Below are 15,179 nucleotides of genomic sequence, written 5' to 3'. Positions count from 1 at the left end.
TTCTCCATCTCTGGAGGCTTTAGAGTAGTGTTTCTCAACCTTGGAGAGTTTAAGGTGGGTGGACTTCAACTCCCAGTTTTCACTTTACATCTTTAGGGTCTTTTTCCTCCCATGTGTGTGCAAGTAATTTGCTTGTCAAAATCCAGTGTTGGCCCCATCTTCCTCTGAACTCTTTGCTCTTGGGTATTTTCCCATAGACTGGTAGCTGCTAAAAGTTTTCTGCTTAACTGTCAATTGTGACCACTGAAGTGAATATCTGATACATTTAAATTTCTGTTGACTGAAATTGGTGGAGTCAGCAGTCCAAAGAAAAACAATGGAGTATATTTCCTAAGACAGCCAGTTTAGTGTAGCCATTAAGGCACCAGGATAGAAACCAGTGAGTTCTAGTCCTGTTTAGGCACGAAGCCAGCTGGGTGACCTTGGGCCAGTTGCTCTCTCCCAGCCCTTGGAAGGAGGCAAAGGCAAACCACTCCTGAAATCTTGCCAAGACAACTGCATGGGTTTGTTCCCACATTCACCAGGAATCAGTATTGACTCAAATATTTCCCAAGCATCAAGTATAGTTGAATGCATCTACTTACTCACCAGTCATCTTGACTAGTGGCTTGCAGTCAAATTAAGATTTGTTTTATACTCTCAAACATGGCAGCTTCATTAAACATTCAGGCAAAATTTAATATTAAGCATCACCTTCCTAAACTGAGATGTGGTGGGGAAGAAGAAACTATCCACAAGTCATCCCTTTGTGAATCAAAAACTTCAGATAAGCAGGACAATTGAACAATACAAGCAGGAAAAGATACAGACCCAAGATGTTGGACAGCAATCCCAAAATACATTGAGGCAAGGTAAAAAATGAAATATTCTTTATTGAAAAATGTTCATTTCTGAGGATTCCCATTTCAAGATAAGCCATTAAAAGAGTTTTTTTTTCCAAACACTGCTTTTTGCAGTCGTTAGCATCCTTGTTTTAAGTAAAGGGGTGAAAAACTCAGGGTTCACCAATGCTGTTGAATTCCAACTCCCATGCATGGTCATTATGAATAGAGTCTGAAGGGCCACAGGCTCCAGACACAGAAGCTATTTGTTTTTAAATATGGCATCCTCTTTTGTATGAAATGGGCTAAAAGTTGAATAATAAAAACAGCTCCTATGACTAATTTAAAGAAGGTACTCACATAATAAAAGGATAAGTATTTACACAAAAATATCTACAATTGGGTCTAAGTGCATGTGGCGCACCAAGACTGAATAGCTGAAAGGGACACTGGCTACCAGCCTCACAAAATCACATTTCCCCTCCCCCTAATTTCTTATGATTCTTCTTCGTCTTCAATCTTTGGAGCCAAATAATATTTCAAATGTCCCATATCTGCTATCTTGTATTCCACAACTGCAGGAGACAAAAGAGCCAAGGAAAATAGTTAAGGGCCAGTTTGAAACCATCAAATCAATGAAACAACGAGCAGGCATGATTTCTCAGTGAGGCCAACAATATTCCACTTACCTAAGGGAACATCTGCAGACATACTGAGTATGACTGTAGAAGACAGAGGTGTAGCTTTAGTAAAGAAATTCAAATATCTCAAAGCAAAAGTCAGCTGGACTGGCTCATTCATCTCTATTGTTACCTGCAAAAAGTGAACGACGATTAAGGACAGGGAGAAGAGAGTGAACAAGGCTAAGGGACAGTTCAAGCTTCCCCAGGGCCTACTCACAGCTTCCTCCTCTTTATCAACATCACTGGTTTGCGACAGTTTGACATTTCCACTTCCAAGTTCACCAGTGGCAGAAAATTTAACACCATCTTTTGTGCAGGAGATTACAACTGCATCGCCAATGTGACTAAGGTCGCGGCAAATACGTGCAAATTCGGCAGAGGGCATTTTCACCACACAGCTGTATTCTTGTTCCTGAAAGATCATTTAATTTTATTTATTTAGCACATTATTCCACTGCCCATCTCAAACACGACTCTGGGCAGCATCATATAAGCCTTAGGAATTGTAGGACTCGTGTAAGCTAAAGTCATCGCCTGATTCTGTTTCATTTCTCAAGGGACATAAACCAGTTGGGCCAGCAGAAGAGGTTTACATCGAAGAATGTTTTAAAAAGGAATTATGCAAGAAGCAAACGCTTTATTTTTGCGACTGTTTTATTTTAATGTTGCATGTTCGAATACTTCAAGCATAGTATTTAGAAATGTAAGAATTTTATGAGGGCCAAGTATCAATCATACTCTTGCTTCAAAATTATATTACGGTTCTATAGCATGAAACAACATGTTTAACATTTCTATTTTTAACCTGCCCCCCATTAAAAGCAAAAACCACATGTACTGGTAGTCCTCACTTAACAACCATTCATTCAGCAACCCCTTAAAGTTATGATGGTGCTGAACGAATGGCACTTACGCCTGGACCTCAAAGTTATGGCCATTGCAGCACTCCTGCAGTCATGTGATCAAAATTTGGACGCTTGGCAGCTTGCACCCATTTACAACCGTCGGGGGGGGGGGGGATTCAACCCCCCCCCGCCGCCCTTTCAGCCACCTGCGCTCTGACCTAGACCCTGCTGCCTCATGAAGGGCCAGGCTGGGCATGCCTCAGCAGGAGGAAGATGATGGCAAAGGTCAGCTGGGGACGGCCAAAGGGGCAGAGGTGGGGGGAGAAGTTGAAGAGGGTGCAAGCCCAGCAGGGCAGGAGAAACATGCGGTCCTGTCCTAGCGACCACCACCAGGACTACCAGAACTGCTGTGACGTTTCACTTGATGACCACATTACTTAGCAACTGAAATTCTGGTCCCAGTTAGGGTTGTTAAGGAAGGACTACCTCTATCAAAACCACAAAGCAGAACACTGGCAGGCACAGTAACATCTGAGTTGTTGCAGCAGCCATAGCTCAAAAGCCGAGCAAACAAGCCAGTGTTTAACCATTACTGGATAGCACTTACGCTGAACCCAACTCATCGTAGTACCTTTGACACTAAAACCTACTTACTGGAATTCCAAGCTGTTCTACATCCAGATCCATTAATTTCATTTCATAGTCTGAAACCTTCTCTTGATCTATAGAAATATGAAAATATATAATTACCATTTTTATGAGAGGCAAAATAAGTTCCTGGGTAAATATTGTTTAATAGCCATCTATCCGCACAGCTATTTCAATATTTCTTACACAAAAGACATTAACAAAACCAGTGGCCGTTTCAGTATTGTCAAAATAATGTTGCAAACAAATCTACTTATAATCAGCTTCTGGCTGGTTTTTCTTTTTCTTTCTTTTCTTTGAGTGTCCAATATTCCAAAGTGTTCAGACTGAAATGCATTTAAATCTTATCATGCATGCTTTATTATTCATATAACGTGTTATATAATGGATGTTCTAATTCAGCTGTAAGCTGTCATCAGTTAGTACGGCATTAGCAACATGTAAGTAAAAATAATTTGAGAATAGCGGTTGGTAGTTTAAAGCCACAGACCAGGCGAAGGACTAGACAACTGCATTTCTACCATGTAGCTACAGTAACGCTATTCTAAACATGAGTGCAGAAAAAGTTTTAAGTGTTCCACACTCAGATCAAAACACTCTGCATTCCATAGTTTTATTCTAAACGCAGAACAGAATTTCATCATATTCTGATTTTTTGTCCATGTGCCTTAGACTCAGTTTGAGTCCTGGTGACTGCCTGAACAAGTCCCTACAGTTTTCTTAGCATGGATTTCCAGAAGTGGCTTGCCATTGCCTCCTTCCTAGGGCTGAGAGGGAGGGACTGGCTCAAGGCCTCCCAGCTGGCTTTGTGCCTAAGGCCAGACTAGCATTCAGAGTCTCCCGGTTTCTAGCCTGATGCCATAACCACTACACCAAACTGGTTCTTATCCTGTTTACAGAACTCCAATATTTCACATTCATTTAATTCCTCTAGCCACTGAAAGAGCAGATTCCGCTTCTGCTCCACTTCAGTTTGAATAACTGAAGTTATTAGTTTAACAGAGTTAAACTTCCCTCCTCTGGTTCCACAGTGATCACCTTCTTCTCCTAAAAGGGTATTGCCATCAAAGGATATCAACATGTGGCCAGCAGTGGAGATCCACTGGGAATGTAGGACTACTATTCTGGAAAACATTCCTTCAGATAAGATGTGCAAAAGAGGGGCAGAGGTTTGTACAGTTCTCTCAATTACAGTGATCTGGCTGTAGGGGCAGCTTTCTGGAGATCAAACTTTCCAGATCAAGAATCAGTAAACCATTACCTGTTCCAGAAGAACATCATGCCCTAGCAAATATAAGAATGCTGCATTTGCACATAAATGATATATACTACCCAAATACTTTGCAGCAATTAGATTTCATAGCTTGTAATGCTCTCGGCCCTATGTTTTTAGATTGCCAAGTGCAAAAACTACTTCTAAATTGCTATGCAAGCAGAAGAACTGAGACACATTTGGGTGTCCCACGTTCTAACAGATAGCCTCAAAGGACCCTGTCCTGGCATCAGAGTTAAACTTCCCTCCTCTGGTTCCACAGTGATCACCTTCTTCTCCTAAAAGACAGATTTAACAATTCAGTGAAGCTTACTTGGTGCTTCGAATACCAAAACCAGAGTATCGGCATTGTCTTCTGCTCTCAGGGTGATTATATCATCGTTACCAGCACACTTGAGCACTTTGGACATGCTGGGAAAGAAAAAGAGAACGCACATCTCATTGTTTTGACCACACTGCAATTTTTTTGACAAAACACTGCACCAGGCATGAAACAGGGCAGTGTGAGTTGCCAAGGTCAGCAGGCTGTTGTCTCAAGGGAAAGCAAAGAAAAACCGAGTCAGAATTCACTTAACAAGCCTCCAGTTCCTGGCCCTGTGTACTTATTTTCACACACACCAAGCAGAAGCCTCCTTCTGTACCCAAAGCGGGATAGAAAAGTCTTTCCTTCTCACCTGCTTGGTGCCACAAGCCACAAACTTCCCAGCAAGTGTTTTTGCTGCTTTTTGAAGATTTTTTTTTTTTGAAACATGACCAGTTATACTATTATTTTTTCTTCTGGGTGCTCTATGCTTAGGGTTACCAGACACCCAGTAAAAGGAAGACATGTCCTCATGTCCTCAATCAAGCAGGCATCGCTTTTAAATCCAATGCTGCCCAGCCTTTTGAGTGTGTTGTTTATTTTTTATTTTGGACTGTTTTCATAACAGTAGTCATCAAAACGTTTGTGTATTGTGACCTTGTAAATTGTCTTTCTCTTGTCCAGCAGCAGACTCGACAGCCTCGATTTACGTGCTTTAATTTATTCCACAATTCCAGTAATTGGCTTCAATCCAACCCCCTCCTATCTATGATCACTGCGGTCTGGAGACCACACAACCCATCCTAAATGAAATTCAGAAAGTGTCTTTGTTGATTCTATATTATCGCTAGCATGTTTTTGAAGATAAAGACTTGTTGGAAAAGTAATTGCGATTGAAAAACCAGCCTTTCTGCTGCTAGAAAAAGTAATTTCATATACATGTGGGCCTAAGTTCATTCTTCGGCAGTTTCTCGCTGTTATCTTTGTTGTGGACGCCAAGAAGGTTAAACTGTTAGTGCCTCCTCCTTTCCAATGGTCCGTGTCCTCCTCTGCCTGAAATCTGGCAAGCCTAAGGGTGGGCCGCCTCGTGTGTGCAGGGATTGCAACAAGCCTTGGCTGCGCGGAGGACAGCAACTGGCCAAGCCCCGCCCCTTTCTGGAACACAAGGGGCGCCAACTCCAGCTGCGAAGGGACAGCCGGGGGCCAGACAACCCTGGGAGGGGGCACCGCACGCCGTCCTGAGGCTGGATTCCCGAACGGCCTCTCTCGCCACGGAGGAAGCCCGGTCGGGAAAGGCGAGACTCCGTCCCAGCGGCCAGAGGGACGCCCGGACCCGCCTCTCCCTCCTTCCCCTTGCAAATGCAAAACCCGCCATGCTGCCTCCGGGAGCACCCGAAAGGTCCCGCGCCAAAAGCGCAAACCACGCCCCGAAGGAGAGGACGACCAATCAGGTGGGAGCCCGACGGAGGGAGGGAGCCCGCACAGCCAATCCGCTTCCAGAACTGAAAGAGCGCGAGAAGGCCCACTTGACACTCAGCGGCCTCGCCCCCCGAGCTTCCCGCCACGGCGCGCGAACGGGGCTGGCCGTGACGTCACAGAGGGGCGACCGGCGCCGTTGTCCCGGCAGCCGCGGTTCCCGCCTCCCTTAGCTCCTGAGGCGAATTCGCGCCTTCCCCCCCGCCCCCGCCGCGCTCGCTCGGCCGCTACCTGATGAGGTTGACGCCCATGGCGATGTTGCGGTCGCAGCGATACGTGTCGAAGCCCTCCGAGCGCATGGTGAGCTGCACCAGCGAGACGTGCGAGGAGTCCATGCTCTGCAGGCTGATGCCCCCCGAGCCCAGGTCCCAGCAGGCCTCGGTGATGAGGTCCTTCAGCGCCTCCAGGACCTTCTTCAGCAGCGAGCCCTGGATCAGCCGCGCCTCAAACATCCTGCCGGCGAGAGCGAGAAACGCCTGCGCGCAGCCCGCCGTCCGCGCCTCTTATAGCGCCCGAAGAGCGACGCCCCGCCTCGGCCGACGGAGACTCAGGGCGCATGCGCGCGCGGTGGAGGTCTCCCTCTTCCTCCGCCCCCGGAGAGGGTGGACCGCAACCTACTAGTGGAAGAGCCAATCAAAATGGAGGTCCGCTCCTGTCTCCGCCCCCTGGGGGGTCTCGGCTGTCCTGCCGGCCAATCAGAGTGCGAAGAAGGAATGTGCTTTTTCCCCGCGTCTGCGATGGCTTCGCCCGGACTTGTTCGCTTGGCGGGAGATGCAGCGTCCTTTTCCAACCTGGCGCCCCCTGGAGAGGATGGGAAAGAAACCCCATTAGCCTCCCCAGTCACAACCAGAGGCTGCGAGAAGGGATGTACAATCCACTGTGTCTGCACAGGTGTGGACGTTTCTTCCCAAACGCAGATTTTTTTTCACCTGCGCTGGATGGCCTTTCAGCTGAGGATTATAGGAATTGAAGTCCAGCTCGGTGGGAGGGGGTCGGGTTGGAAAAGACTGCGAAGCGCTGTCCACGGATATATTCCTGCGGGACTGACTTATGTGCTTGTTCATTTTATTGATGTAGCTTTTTTAAAAAAAAAAAGCAAGCAAATGTATTTATTTTACAAATAAATAAATGTATTTGCCCTTTTTTACAAAAAGCTACATTGATTTTATAAATTACATACATTTATTTTATAAATAAATAAAAGTAAATTTCCCATAAGCATGAAAGCCAGTTGGGTGACTTTGGGCCAGTCCCTCTCTCTCAGCCCACCTTGCAGGGTTGTTGTAGGGAAAATAAGAGGTATGTTGAGCTAAAAATCTTCATCTAGTAAGATGTTGGCTAGGAATTATGTGGTTCTGATCTATCCCTGGTTAGAATGGGGGCTGAAAAGTAGCTGTGAATTAAGTGTCCAGTGGCAATGGAAAAAAGCCTGCCTATTCTGGAGGCCATTAAGAAAGTAGTCAAAACTAATTGCTCGTATTATTATGTTATTAAACCAGCGTTTTATGACTGGGTGCTCATCAGGTGACATGCTTACTTGGCAGTGATGGGAAAGGTTGCATTTACCTAACATTGATCTCATACGTAGTTAACTATGATCAATGGCCCAAATTTAAGAAAAACATACACAATAATCAGGGATAAAGTACGTTTTAATGGTACGTTTTAACCCTATCAACCCAGAGCCGAGCCACAGTGCTGGTAATGCTAGTATTAGAAGTTAGAAGCTTTATGTAGTGAAATCCTGCACAAAAGTGGCAAAATAAGTGAATTCTGAACATTTCTATAGAAATTGCAGTACAGCAGTACATGGACAATAGTTACGGTCCCTTCCAAACCACAGGGGCAAATGTGTTTGGATAAGGGGATTTTGGAATACCTGTCCACTAGCAGGGCTCGATGGTAACACATCACGCCATGCCCAGAAGAAAGTCCTTCCTTAGCCTGGTGAACATGAGAGAAGTTGACTGTTTGGCTGACATCCGAGATCCCCTTGCAATCCAGGCTCTGCTGCTCTGTGGCATCCAACTGACCTCTGAGTGGCACCGTACGTCGTCTGGCCTTCGAAGAACACATCTCTGGCCTTTTCATAACGCAGGACAAGAAGGAACCTGGCTGAGAGTCCAAACGATGCTTACCTGAACTCTGCCCATCCCTCCAGCTCGGAGAATGGTCTTCTGCCAAGGCCGGTGGGGAAGACAGTTCATCATCAGCCCCGGGTCATAACCACTGTCTTACGCATTCCTGCCTGAGGTCTAAGAGCGGTGTTGGCGCTGCATCTTGGGGCAGCAGGAATAGCTCTCAAAACGTCCATTTGCATCACTTCTGTTGTATCCTTTGCGGCACAGATTCCCACCTGTGCTCTGTACGAGATCGGAGCTCATGTTTTGGTGCTTGAAAAGCTGAAGAGCTGCAGGAGCTAACTCCCCACCTGTGGAGAAGAAGAAGTGCCTAATGGCAGCAGAAGGCTAATGCCACCAGAGAGGCATAATCGGGATGCCCATTCGGTGATGTTTTGCCATCTAAGACCTCTCCAGGGTATTTACAGGTGTGAACCTGCCCAGTCTTGTTCCCCTCTATAATCCAGGTTTTCTCTTTGGCTGTTTCCCAAAGGCCACGATTTTGGAATTTTTGATAGTTGAGCATGAGCCTGTTTTGCCCGCTAAAGAGAATGCCAGATTTCACTACAATACAATGGCAGCCTCCCCTATTTCTGAGATTGGGGTCTATGTTTCAAGTTCTAAAAAAAGTTCACAAAAAGGCTGAGCAGGGCTAGAGCTGGTAGGATGGGAGACACCAGGAGCACCCAGGGCTGGAGGCTAGAGTGGGAAGGAAAGGCATCCTGGGGGAAGGTCGTGGGAAACCACTTCCACATGGCTGCCTAGAAGACAACAGGAACCCTTCCACGAAGTGCCAAGAAGTCAAACGCACATCAAGGGAAATGATACCTTTATTGCACAGCTGCTCTTCTTATGCTGATTGCTGCATCTCAGAGATAATACGTGTCATGACCTCGTTGCAAGGCACAAAGAGCCTCACAACGTGGATCATGATCATTAAGGAAAAGGGGGAAGAAGATAATCAAACCAGGGATTAACACAAGCACCCAAAGACACCCACACCCATGATCCCATAAACAACTGAAAGGAGAGACGTCAGAGGAGTGAAGATAAGGAGCACATGGTGCCCCGGAGGACACAACCGTTGCAGGGAGACAAAGAGGACACCGGGGAAAACGCCCAAGCAGCCATCAAGGGTCCCATCAAGAGGGATCGGGGCATCGAGGGGTGGGGAAGCCCGGGGCAATACAGGAGGGTATAAAAGGGGCACCCCCACACTACCTACCCCGTTCCCGTTTTTCGTTCTGTCAGCTATCATTCCAATAAACCAGAAATCCTTAATATCCATTAAGTGAGTCTGTGTCTTATTGCGAAGCGAGGCTGGCCCTGACAATACGGCAGGGCTGGAAAGGTGAATGAAAATGTCATGATACCAGCAGGGTTTTTAAATGTAAAGAAAGCAAGATGCAAAGGATTGATTGTGTTAAATTAACACATTTGGGGGAGAAATTGTATGGGGTGAAATTTCTCCATAATGCTAGAACACAGTCATCAGAATAGCATCAGGTCAGGGTCAACAAAATGACACTACTGAGTAGATTCACATATCAGTTGTTTTCTTAATGATTTAATAAATAAACCCCAATTGGCAGGCTTTGTGCAATACACTAAGCCAGGGTTTCTCAACCTTGGCAGCTTGAAGATGTGTGGACTTCAACTCCCAGAATTCACCTATGCTGGCTGGGGAATTCTGTGAGTTGAAGTCCACACATCTTCAAGTTGCTAAGGTTGAGAAGCCCTGTGTTAAGCCATAAGCCATGGTTTGCCAAAATAAATGTGGCTTTTCTGGAAAGTTTGAATCAGAAAATTTTTCTAAGCAAATGAGTAAGATTTGAGTTTGGATATTCATCTCAATGTTCATTGACTATGGAGATATTTGGAGTAAGCCATGATTTTGTCAGAATGATAAGATGAGCCCTACGATGCCATGAGGCAAGCTGCTCCCCTTCTGTGTTGTGTGCAGTGTTGTGATGCACGTATAAAATGGCAGTATTTGCATTGCAAGGTTGCAATGCACCTTTCATCATTTCCCCCAACACATGATGGATGGTCACAATAGACTGCACACATATGGACAACATTATTCGATGTGGGGGGGAGGTGGTTCTTTTATGAGTTTTGAGCATAGCATGCAAAAGAAACTAAATGCTCTGATATGTGGGAAAATTATTTTTTGAAAGATGGAAATAATGTTGGGCAATAGGAAATAAACTTAGGTGCCATTACCGGATACTTTAGCTTGTCAAATTTAGGACCACCACCTGAAAAACAGATTATAGAAATTTCCCAAACCACAACGGACAACATACCATGCCAAAATGTGGCAGGTGTTGGTGCCTTGTACAAACCCAGCCAGTGTGATATTTGAAGGTATCCATATGTTGTGCAAACCCAGGTCATTTGCTGGGCTGCCAAATCACTCAGCAGATTGGTTGAACCAGAAACGAGCCAGTATATTCAGCACAGCTTATTTTCAAATCTTTCTATGGTTGTATTTCAAGTTAGTTGGGATAATTACGGGAGTATTTCTCGACCTTGGCAACTTTAAGGTGTCCGGACTTCAACTCCCAGAATTCCTCAGCCAGCACGTGTATTGTGTACAGTACTGTGGCTTGCAAATCATGGTTTATGCTGCGCGTGTAATGCAAACCCAGCTAAGTTTGGACCATTCAATAAACCTCGGTTAACAATCAGCCTCAACCATCGTGCGCAACTGAAAAGAAGCAGGGTCTCAACTGCGCAATTGCAGGAACAACTGAAGATCCGGCTCAAGATCCAGACTAAAATAGATCGGGATAGCAGCTGAGGCGGCACACACATTTTTCCAATATCTTCAGGCAGCTCCTCTGCTCAGAAACGAACGAAACGAGCCCGAAGGCGGCGCGGAAGAGAATAACCGCGGAGGCAACCTCCTCCGCGAGCTTGCCCTAGGAATATAGACTTAAACGCGAAGAGGCGCAGAGCGGCGTTTCCCCGCCTTGCGAGTCGCGCAGGCTGCAGGGGCGCCCAGAAGCGCGGGCTGCGTTTCGACTTGCCGGGGAGTGCAGGAGGGTGGCGGCTGCGGGCTGCGGGCTCCGGGCGGGGCACCGGGAGGCGTCGTCTGCGCGGCCAACCTCCGCTGCGACTCCAGAGGTATTGGCACGGGGGGAAAGGGGCTGGAACAGCCCACCGGCCTCGGTCCCGCCGCCTCCATTGTGCCGACGGGATCGCAAGGCAAAAGAATCAGTAACTTCTGGTGAGCTTCGTGGGGCTTTTCCCAAGCACGGAGAGGTCCAAACCCGGTCGCTGCTTTGCCCGCTGAGCAGGCCATGCCGTAGCCCTGCGTTTCTCAAGCTCGGCCCCTTTAAGACACGTGGACTTCAACTCCCAGAATTCTCCAGCCAGCAGAGCTGGCTGGGGAATTCTGAGAGTTGAAGTCCACGTGTCTTAAAGGGGCCGAGCTTGAGAAACGCTGCTTTTGCTGCCTTCCCCGCTGGCCTGGCGCGATCCAAATGCTCAGACGGCTGCTGGATTCCCACAACGGCTTGACCCGGGGAGGGCGCCGCAGCCCACCCCCCAGTCAGCAAATCCACCCGGAGGGGAGCCCTTGTTCCTCGCCCGAATCATCCCGGGAGCGCTGCTCCCTCCCTGAGCAGCGGCCCCGCCCCCTGGGCCGCTCCGCTCCGGCGATTGGCTCCTCCCCCAAGCCCCGCCCCGATTCCCGGGCCCGGCGGTCCAGCTGGGCGGCGCTGCTGCTGCGGCGCTGCAGAGCCGAGCCGAGCCTTGCCGGAGGTGCGCTCGGGCGGGCGGGCGGAGCAGCGGCGGCCCAGGATGAGCGAGCTCAGGCAGCGACTGGCCCGCGAGGCTGACGGGCAGCGGGGCGGCGAGGGAAAGGTGAGGCAGCCGGCCGCGTGCAGCGGCCGCGGGAGGGATGCGCGTCGTACGGAAGGCCGGCCAGCGGGCAAGCGGGCGGCGGCGTCTGCGGGCGGCGACGCGTGTCTCGCGTGGGGACGAGAAGGGGGGATGGCGGGGAGGGGGCCTCCCGGGCGAGCGGGGCTTGGCCTCCCGGGGGCTCCGGCGAGGCGGCGGGGGCAGCCTGTCAGACGCCGCGCAGCCGGAAGAGCGGAGGGTCGCGGGGGGCACCGCGCGCCCGGCTGCGCGGCTCCGGCCCTGCAAGCCGCAGCGCCTCGGGCTTCCTTCCTTCCCCGTTCGCGTTGGGCGGCCTCCCCGCTTCGGCTCCGTGCAGAGCGACGGGGCCCCCCGCCGGGCGCTGAGCCGTTGCGTGCGGGCATTCCTCGGAGATCCGAGCCGTCGAGCAGCCGCGCGGAACGGAGCGGGGCGCCGCGCACGTGCGCACCTGGCGGAGGCGGCCGGGGGGAGAGGCGGGCGCGAGGGCGAGGCCGCTTCCCCGTGCACCGCGAAACCCCGTTGTTCGAGCGAGTAAAGGGGTCAGGCCTGATTCTCGCCCAGCCCTTGGGGCGCTGCAGTGTGTTTCCGATCTGCCCTGGTTTTAGTGCCAGCAGGAAGGTCGTCTGTCATCATCAGATTGCTCACCCAATTCTTGGCTCAGAATTGACTACGGCAGGGTTTGTCAACCGTGGCTGCTTGAAGATGTGTGGACTGCCACTCCCAGAATCCCCCAGCCAGCATGCTTTAAGGTGTGACTTCAACTCCCAGAATCCCCCAGCCAGAACTGAAGTCCACACAGCTTCAAGTTGCTGAGGTTGAGAAACACTGGTCTACCCCTGGCCTTGATGGGATAAATTGGGATCTGTTCCTGCAGGAGTGGGCGACCTGCCCCTTGTTTGCAACCCAGAGTGGATGGGGATGGACCCTCAAGTGGGAAGTGCTCTCTGTGAAATTCTTAGAAAGAAGAAGCGCCTTCTCCACAAATATTTGTAAGCCTGAGGGTGCATCCTGGTTGGCCACCTGAATTGGGATTTGGGAAGAAAACAGCAGCAGCAGAAGTTGGCTACTGAATAATAGTATGGAGCAAAGTTTCAGGTCTTCCGATACAAGATCACACGTGGGCACTTTGCCTTCATGCTGGAGCCGCTGTGCTGGTTCCGGTCCAAACCCAATTCAAGATGGTCCATGTACTTGCCATCTGGACTTTGGCACCACGTTGGAGGTTTACGATGCTTATAGGCTTTAGTTTTAAATGAATTGTGATGTTATTGGTTGTGGATTTGTGAACCACCGAGTGGCCTTCAGGACCATGTCAAGATAGAAATTGTAGAATGAATGAATGAATGAATGGCTTTTCACTGTTTTCACTGAAGTTCCTCATCAGTGGTTGCTTCACCCCAGATTTGGGATGTCCCTTTCTCATGGGCATCCTTTGAACAAGGTAGAGGAACTTTGGGCACAGGTTGGTTTGCATCGAGGTGGTAGGGCCACAAATGTCGTACTGACTGGGCCTTCTTAGTGCAAGTGGTTTGCTTCCCCACGGGTGATCTGCAGAGAGAAAATCCTTGCGTATAGAAATTAAGTCAGAGGAAGCCTTTCAGCTAAGTGGTACAGTCCAATAAATTGTCTACTGCTTGACTGTAAGACTTTTACCCAGCTCTCCCCAACCCCCCTTCCCCCCAGCCAAATTTCTCCCACCACCATGGCCATGGATGAGAATTCTCCGTGTTGATGTCCACCCATCTGGAATATCCCTGGGCTGAGGAAGGTTGAACAAAGCTGGTCCTTCGGGGTGAGAGAGAACCGCAGTATTTAATCCTCTATCGCTGCTGACTGAAGCTCTGAAGTATATGCGTGTATAATTCCTAAGCTGTGATTCTGAGAACCATCGGGGCTAGCAAAATGATGATTGCTTGTCTTGGGTGCATGTACTTGGAAGCAAGTCATACTGAGTTCAGCAGGGTGTAAAACATTACATCATCTGGCAATTAATAGCAATTTTTTGGAAAGGACTGATTACAAACAGCTTTGGTGTTATGGCAGCTCATTTAAATAATGATTCAACCTTTGCCGTGTGAAGCTTATTCCGGCATTTCTGTTCTTTAGAGCAGCCTTCTCGAGCTTGGTGCCCTCCAAATGCACTCAAGAGCCCAAGTTGGCTGGGGACTATGAGAATTGAACTCTAGTGCATTCAGAGGTTTGGAAAGGCTGCTTTAAACGAGGAAGACACAGAAACCCCCCCACAGATTTTAAATAGTAGAAATTGGGGAAGATGGTGGAGGAACATTAAGATGTGCCAATGCTGGCGGAGAAGTGGTGGATCGTATGAAGATTGATAGTATGGATGTTTGTTGAAAGAAGTGAAATGGCTGTGTATGAGAGCATTCTTCCTCCTGCCTTGTTATTTGGAAGGAGAAAGTTAAACGCATGGAAATGGGGTACTTGTAAAGTGGGTGTGGTCAGACAAAGAGAGAGAGCCCAAAAATGGGTGCCGAAGGAATGGGGATTAAATAGAAAAGTGAGGGACCAGTACCAGAGAAGTACGCTGAAGTGGTTTGGTCATAATGATGGAGGACTGGATTGCAGGGAAGAGTGAATGGGTCAAGAGGAAGGGGAAGCTGAGAAGCTTGCGCTTGGAGGGAGGTGATGAGATCCTCAGAAAGAGGAAGGTTAGTAGTTTAAGGACCACAGGACAGTGTGTGCAACAGTGCGTGGCAAGGTGGAAGCAGTGGTGGCTTGGAAGGACAGAAACACCTGGAGAAGCATGCTAAATGATGTGCAAACCAGATTTAGTTAGATTTTCTTTTGTTTTCTCTTATCCCTGGCCTTTGTTTTGTCCCAACCTTGTTTTCAGTGCTTGGCCTAACATTGGTTACCCTGAAAGACATAAGTATGATGGGTGTGTGCATGTGTGTGTGAGAGAGACAGAGAGAGAATGCAATTCCATCAATTGGTGATGGAGACGAAAAGACCAGGAGCTGAAAACCTTTGGCAAAATGCATTTTTACACTCTAGTATAGGTTGATCTAAGTTGGTATGGTTTCTTTTTTAAAAAAATTCTACAGCTTTCTGTATTCAGTTTTATTTCAAGGAAATTGCTTGCAATTACGTCTGTGTGGTAAGC

The 15,179-nt window shown here is 48.4% G+C and overlaps 2 protein-coding genes across 2 annotated transcripts in view; one reads left to right on the top strand and one right to left on the bottom strand.

Moving 5' to 3' along the window:
- Positions 1–848: 848 nt before the first annotated feature.
- PCNA (proliferating cell nuclear antigen) lies at positions 849–6,579 on the bottom strand. The gene is made up of 6 exons (XM_063311575.1): positions 6,279–6,579; positions 4,584–4,681; positions 3,004–3,071; positions 1,722–1,916; positions 1,511–1,634; positions 849–1,396 (listed from the first exon to the last, which is right to left on the bottom strand). The coding sequence occupies exons 1-6, from the start codon at positions 6,497–6,499 to the stop codon at positions 1,317–1,319; spliced, it is 786 nt and encodes a 261-aa protein (XP_063167645.1). The 5' UTR covers positions 6,500–6,579; the 3' UTR covers positions 849–1,316.
- Positions 6,580–11,949: 5,370 nt separating this feature from the next.
- The window catches only part of CDS2 (CDP-diacylglycerol synthase 2), a 35,786-nt gene continuing 32,556 nt past the window's right edge, over positions 11,950–15,179 (top strand). The window contains exon 1 of the mRNA XM_063311573.1: positions 11,950–12,040. Coding sequence (XP_063167643.1) covers positions 11,978–12,040 — 63 coding nt within the window. The 5' untranslated portion in view covers positions 11,950–11,977. The remainder of the gene's footprint in view (positions 12,041–15,179) is intronic.

The sequence above is a fragment of the Candoia aspera genome, chromosome 9 (assembly GCF_035149785.1).
Source record: "Candoia aspera isolate rCanAsp1 chromosome 9, rCanAsp1.hap2, whole genome shotgun sequence".
Classification (NCBI taxonomy): Eukaryota; Metazoa; Chordata; class Lepidosauria; order Squamata; family Boidae; genus Candoia; species Candoia aspera.
Note: the sequence above shows the minus strand (reverse complement) of the source record. Positions and strands in the feature narration are given on the sequence as shown.

Coding starts and splice junctions, on each gene's coding strand:
- PCNA (XM_063311575.1), bottom strand. CDS start 6,499: ATGTTTGAGGCGCGGCTGATCCAGGGCTCGCTGCTGAAGAAGGTCCTG. Junction 4,682..6,278: donor ATGGGCGTCAACCTCATCAG/GTAGCGGCCGAG, acceptor TTTCTTTCCCAG/CATGTCCAAAGTGCTCAAGT. Junction 1,917..3,003: donor TAGAACAGCTTGGAATTCCA/GTAAGTAGGTTT, acceptor ATGATCTTTCAG/GAACAAGAATACAGCTGTGT.